The sequence below is a fragment of the Pseudorasbora parva genome, chromosome 18 (assembly GCF_024679245.1).
Source record: "Pseudorasbora parva isolate DD20220531a chromosome 18, ASM2467924v1, whole genome shotgun sequence".
Classification (NCBI taxonomy): domain Eukaryota; kingdom Metazoa; phylum Chordata; class Actinopteri; order Cypriniformes; family Gobionidae; genus Pseudorasbora; species Pseudorasbora parva.
The window spans coordinates 5,371,985-5,378,750 of NC_090189.1; the positions used below are offsets into that span (position 1 = coordinate 5,371,985).

General features: G+C 41.0%; 1 protein-coding gene across 2 annotated transcripts in view; it reads right to left on the bottom strand.

Annotated features, from left to right (window-relative positions):
• Positions 1-5,677, bottom strand: part of LOC137046475 (ceramide transfer protein) — a 65,487-nt gene extending 59,810 nt beyond the window's left edge. For both annotated transcript variants that reach the window (XM_067423719.1, XM_067423718.1), the window contains exons 1-2: positions 5,075-5,677; positions 3,821-3,955 (exon numbers count right to left, since the gene is read on the bottom strand). In XM_067423719.1, the coding sequence (XP_067279820.1) occupies positions 3,821-3,955; positions 5,075-5,218 (279 nt within the window). In that variant the 5' untranslated portion in view covers positions 5,219-5,677. The remainder of the gene's footprint in view (positions 1-3,820; positions 3,956-5,074) is intronic.
• Positions 5,678-6,766: the final 1,089 nt, after the last annotated feature.

Here is a 6,766-nt window from a genome sequence, read left to right on the forward strand (position 1 = left end):
ACAGATTCCCATTGGCTGCTATTGCTGCTGTTGTCACGTCCTGACACTTTACTAAATGTTTTTTATTATTGTAAAAGACTGCCGTTATATAATATATAAACAGACATTTTAGAGTGCATTTATTATTATTTAAAATGTAAAATCTTTACTATCAGGTTGACTGACCCAACACTGACAAAAAAACAAACCAATGTATAAAACCCAACAAGTGGGTTGCATTTTTTTTTACATATTATTCTATTTTTGACACGAATAGAGATGTGAAATAGCTTATATATTATACACAATGAACTGCAATGTTCGAAACTAAAAAAAAAATGGAACAAAAGAGCAACAAAAACAAAGATTTTAAAAAGGTTTATAGCCGGTAAGGAATATTTAAGGCTGATAAATTCTGTCAATTCACTCTCACCATTGGCTGGTGTGGCAAAAAGTTCATTTTGTACTGTAAATATCACATTTCCAGTCCACACGCTTGTGTTTGATACCAAAGTTAATATTTATGCTAAACCATAATGGTCTAAGTTCAACAAATACACAGCTGAAAAAAGCCACTCTCATGTCACACGGAGTCTCAAAACAAAGGGGCCATTTTTCTCTCGCTTAAAGCCAAAATGCAAAACATCACATTAGAATGTGGAGCTCACAGCATCAACCAGCAGCGCTAAACATGAACTACCTGAGCACAGGCTGTGCAAACCTATAAAACCCTTCATTCTCCATGCCTGATATTTCAGACCTCACTTTTCATATTTGGCCAAATCGCTTAAAAGGTCTTCAGTTTCACACATGCAGACTGGACTTTGGTTTAATCATTGAAGGACTAGTGGTAACAGGGTCACCATAAGGACTTGTACCTCTCCAGCAGTCTCCATAACAACACAACCTTCGCCCTCTTTCCTCATTTTCAGGGCTGGCGCAAGATACTTCAGGCATGGACTGTTGCAGCACATGTCGAAATCTGTGTGTTGGTCATGAGTTAATCTTCAACGCAATGCAGGGAATTCTCATTTCACTGTGTGTGTGTGTGTGTGTGTGTGTGTGTGTGTGTGTGTGTGTGTGTGTGTGTGTGTGTGTGTGTGTGTGTGTGTGTGTGTGTGTGTGTGTGTTATCTGGGCCAAATCAGATCATAAGCAATCAACCTGAACCGCGATACATACATCCAGCGATTTCCACCACTGTTATGAGCTCTAAGTAAGGAGTCCAACATGACACATTAAAAAGCAAAGTACACGGCGTCTCTGAGCTTCAGCAGGTGCGGGAGCACAAGCGTGATTTTAGCATGAATAGGGGAAAATAGGCCACAGTCTGTCTATGCCTGGCCAACTGCCTGTGGCAAAGGATCGTGTCTGTCCTCCGTCAATCTCTTTTCTCCTCTCCCCTGCCCTAAAAAGAGCTCGCAGCACATCTACAGCCTCAGCGCTAATCATTTTAGATAAAGCACAACCATAAAACCAAATCTGATTTCTAGAAAAAATACATTTAACCCATGCCGACCGCCGATGGCCCAAAACCATTAATGAAGTATGAACTAAACAAAAACAGACATTTCCACAGGGTTAATAATGTGAAATCACATGCCTCAACTCAAGCACAGGCATTGAAATATTATAATATACAACAGAAAATATAGCTATAAATATTTTTATTGTACAATATAATATTAGTGCTACTAAATCTGAGATAAATAGAAATATGAGAACTTATATTATCTGCCTAATCAGTAGAGGTGTTGAAATTAATTGTCGCAATGCGGACGATTATGCATTGATGCAGTGACAGACAATAATCGATTATAACCTACTGACATCATTCGTCACATACACGCTTGTGTGTGCATGCAAGGCTGCACGTTTGCGTGCGAGTGTGTTCGTGCATGCGAGTGTGATATTGTAACTTAAGTACACTAAACTTGTAACTTAAGTACACTACAGTTTCATGCGCTTTTAGTATTTATTTAGGGCTGGATTTCGATTCAAATTTTAAGAAGAATCGATTCGATTCCGATTCTCAAGATCTTGAATCGGTTATCATTATTCGATCTGATCCGATCTTTGAGATTTAGAGAAGTGTTTTTAAAGAAAGCATTTTTTCCAGCTGTTACCTGAATATTGCAGGACTGTAGTTATGCAACTTATTGATACTATAATTTTAGACATTCAACTGCAAATTATTGGAGAATGGATGGTTGTAAAGAACAATCCCCCTTCCAGAGTGCTCTAGTCAGCGAACGTGCACTGTGGAGAGGGCGCGCGCTGTCATGACAAGGCAGCCATTACAACTTCCTTGGCAGTAAGTGCGCGCTGCAGTGAGAATGGCTGTGACGTAAGCCGCGTTTTTGACATATCCAACAGCCCGAGTTCACTCGTCTACCTTACTCTAGTATTCCCTGTCCGCCGCGGTAACGAGAGAAGAGGAAGAGTGAGGAAAACTCGGTCTGTCCACGGCGCTTCTTCAGCATGGCGGCGGCGCTATAGTGACGAGAGCTTCGGCTTGAGTTTGTTTATCTACACGAGTATTCTCTGTTGGCGATGCTTCGTCAGCACGGTGGTAGTGGTATAGTGACGAGAGCTTCGGCTTGAGTTGGTTTACCTACTCTAGTATTCTCTGTCCGCAGTGGTAACGAGAGAAGAGGAAGAGTGAGGAAAACTCCGTCTGTCCACAGCGCTTCTTCAGCACGACGGCGGCGGTATAGTGACGAGAGCTTCGGCTTGAGTTTGTTTATCTACTCTAGTATTCTCTGTTGGCGATGCTTCTTCAGCACGGTGGCGGTGGTATAGTGACGAGAGCTTCGGCTTGAGTTTGTTTATCTACTCTAGTATTCTCTGTCCGCGGCGCTTCTTCAGCACGGCCGCGGTGGTATAGTGACGAGAGCTTTGGCTTGAGTTTGTTTATCTACTCTAGTATTCTCTGTTGGCGATGCTTCTTCAGCACGGTGGCGGTGGTATAGTGACGAGAGCTTCGGCTTGAGTTTGTTTATCTACTCTAGTATTCTCTGTTGGCGATGCTTCTTCAGCACGGTGGCGGTGGTATAGTGACGAGAGCTTTGGCTTGAGTTTGTTTATCTACACTAGTATTCTCTGTCCGCGGAGCTTCTTCAGCACGACGGCGGCGGTATAGTGACGAGAGCTTCGGCTTGAGTTTATTTATCTACTCTAGTATTCTCTGTCCGCAGCGGTTCTGGAGTTTTCAAAGCTGCCATGTTCGTTGTTTTAATGTCCTTCCACCTCGCCCGCATGCGTGAATTCAAAGACGCGGCAAATTAAAATTCACAGGGAAAATGTAGGCCTATTATTAAATCGATCCTCTGAGTTACGGATCGATCTTTAGAAATTAATATGAAAATCCAGAAATTTTTTCAACACAGCCCTATATTTATTAGTGTTTGCTGGTTCTAAATGCTCTTGTCGGCTGCTGTGTTCAGACTTATGTTGTGTTTGATGTTTGGTGTACTTCCTTGGAGCACATAAAATAAAAAGGGAGTTTATATATCTGACCCCTTGTATTCTTTGACAAAACTGTAGCCATGTGCAGTAATACTGAAAATGGAGGATGCGACATCATCGTGATACTGAATCGAATTCATTGACATGCTAATCATAAACTAATTGAATCGTGAGACCAGTGACGATTCACACCCCTCCTAATCAGTCTAATATTGCTCAATAGTGACTGAGATATCACGTATCCCAACAAATCTCCATTCAACTCCAGTTCTAGAGCTCCCAGCCTCCAATTTGATGTACACCATCATTCTAAATTTGGCCCGTCTCTGAAATTCCCACGACTGTCTGGAGGGATCTTTCCCCAGGATACTCACTGTGATGACAGCCTTGCTGAGGCAGAGGGAACCACGACAGCCATACTCTCGCTCGTCTTGGGATTTGTAGTAGCTCAAGGTGTTGTTCTTCAGCACGACCCAGCGGTCCTGCCATCCGTGAATGTAGTTAGTCCACTGTAGAGGGAGAACAATAGATCAAACCTGGCTTTGAGAAAACCAAACGAACAAATGTGTGTGCACCAGGGATATTATTATCATCATTAACTAAAACCCTAATGTACTATATTCCCCATGTTGTTATTGTCACATGACCAAGCCGTCAGTTGCGTTGCTTCCCTTCCATTCACTAATCCTCTCCCGTGGCCTCATGGGATAGCAGTGTCCGTCAAATGCAATCTCGTCAGAAGTTTTATAAATACTATGATTTAAATTAGGACATACTACTCGACTCACATACTGTTTATCACCTACTATATAGTACGGTATATTATTGTAGTATATTGTTGCCTTGTGAAAATAAACATGATGCACAATACAATTATTAAATGATGTATACATATCCACCATGGAGGAGGGGTTTGGGTCATTGCATGTGGAATAATTCAGTAATCTCTTGTGGAAAATGCTCCTCTCATCACAGCTGTCTGAGTCATGAGGAGAGGTTTTCTTGCTTAATCCCATCAGGAAGAAAAGACGAGCAGATGAACTCTAGTAACCCCCACTAACTCGAGCTTCAGCTCATGACCTGCTGCATCCCTCCTCAATTATACTGATTATACATGCATAAGGAAAGATATTATGCATCACATATTCAGTATTAAACTCCTGGTTAGCATAACCTTGGGGATTGCTGCCAGCACATGATCACCATGCACTGTAAATCACCATGAAAAAAATAAAACCAAATTAGCATTACCGCAATGTAAACAAATAATGATTATGTGTTAAGTATTTGCTCCACTGCGTTTGACATGTGCTTAATTTATTGATGTATTTGTTTTTAATTCAAGTAATGAGAATCTAATGATGGTCACCACTGAGGAACATATCAGAAGTAAAACATAAAAATGTCATGAAATGTCATGTAAACAATTCACCATGCAAAATATAGTATTGCTCCTAAAATATGCATAATTACCATTTTTCCATTTGGATTTTAAACATGTTATGTGACAGGCTTCGTGACATTCAGACAAACTGACTGGCGTTTGTTTACATCGGCTCAGGTGGAAACACACACAATAAACACGCGATTTCTCGTTTCGGGATTCGTTATTCGAGATCTTTACACACCTTACTGAGAACTCCGCTGAACTCCAACACCCCTCCGTGCGGTCCGGGAACCGGTTCGCCGTCCAGATCCTCGTCGGAACCGGAGGAGTTCCAGCTCTGGCTGTCCGGCAAGAGCCTGCCGTTAGGAAGCGGGCTCGAATTCATTACGAACGCACGAACGCTCCACTAAGGAGGAAAAAAACGACAAAGACAGAAGAAAGGTGGCCCTAATATTAGCGACGAATGTCCGTTAGAAGGCCTCGCATCGATTATGGTGTTGTATATCCCGAAAATCCCGAAAATAACCAATAAATGTGGAAGTAAACCGTCCGTGTGTTGATATCATGCGAGTCTGTGAGCGCGTGAGGCTGCGCGAGGCGAGAGCGAGAGACACCCGCCCCCTTGCTCTCTCTTTCCCTCTCTCTCTTTCTAAAAAGACGCCCTCTAAATCAAAATCAGCTGCCAAAAGAGATTACACATACTCACAACAACAAAAATACGGGAATGACTCGAAAAAATGTATGACAAAAAATATGATATCGCCTTTCAATTTTTTTCCTAATTTTACGCTAACGTCATCCTCAACCGCGGAGGCGCGCTTGCAGGCAGCTAACGTTACAGCTCAAGGGGCGCTGGCTAGTGTATGACGTCACCAGAACCTCGTTTCCTTAAAGGGAAACTTTGGCCCCGCCTTTTCTTTAGAAAAGTGACAGTTGAGAGAGTTTGAAAGCACTCTGCTTACAACATTTGGGTGAAAATCAATAATATTCTGAGAAATAACGTTAATAATTCATGTAAACATTATTTATTTTAATTTTGTCGTTATATTGGTGTAAGTAACGGTTAAGTGCTAACGTAGAGTCTAGGTAACCGTGGTAACGCCATTGTAAACAATGGGCATGATTGAGTGTGTTGTGTTTGGTTGCTAGGGTGTTTGATATAAGCTGTTATGATAGCAATGCTTGACTTAAAACACTACAATAATGTCTTAAAAATGTGGTTTGTTAAATTAATTTTGCTTTGACCCATTTACTTTTTTCTTTGCGTTGAGATCATTTAAAAGCACAATATGTATGATTATTGGATTAATATCCAAAAACCATCAGAACAGTGTTATATATATTTAGTTGTTTTGTGTACTTACATTGTCCCAGCTGTTTCCAAGAAGGTTTAAATCCAGAGAATTAAGCAATTTTAACCAGGACACGGGACAGTGTCCGTGTGTCGCTTATCAGTGACGTCATATACCCTCAATTTCTGGATTTAGTTTAGAAACCATGGAAACACGAAAGATGCTTTAATATATTTATTATATGTTTTATTAGACAAGGAAACAAATGTTTAGATACATTTATAGACAGAAAACGAATTATTGTACAGAAATAAAGCATTTCTATGGTTTAAAATGAATTGCATGCCATTTAGCAACACAAGCCATTCAGCATTTATTATGATATGCTAAAATCAATCGAGTTTACCGCAGTGTGCAACAAGTGTCTCATAGCAGCAATGGAGTAAACGCATAATTTCCAACATACTGGAATAATGTATTTAAATGCCCACTGAAGTGCCTTGAAACGCGCCGCATTATTCAATGTGTTGACGTAATTTCCCCTGAAACGGCTCCAGCTGTTAGCAGCTCCTCCCCTTTTTTGAAACAGCCAATAGCGTTTCGTTAATATACAGTTTGACTAGAGCGGACCTTTCTGTTTG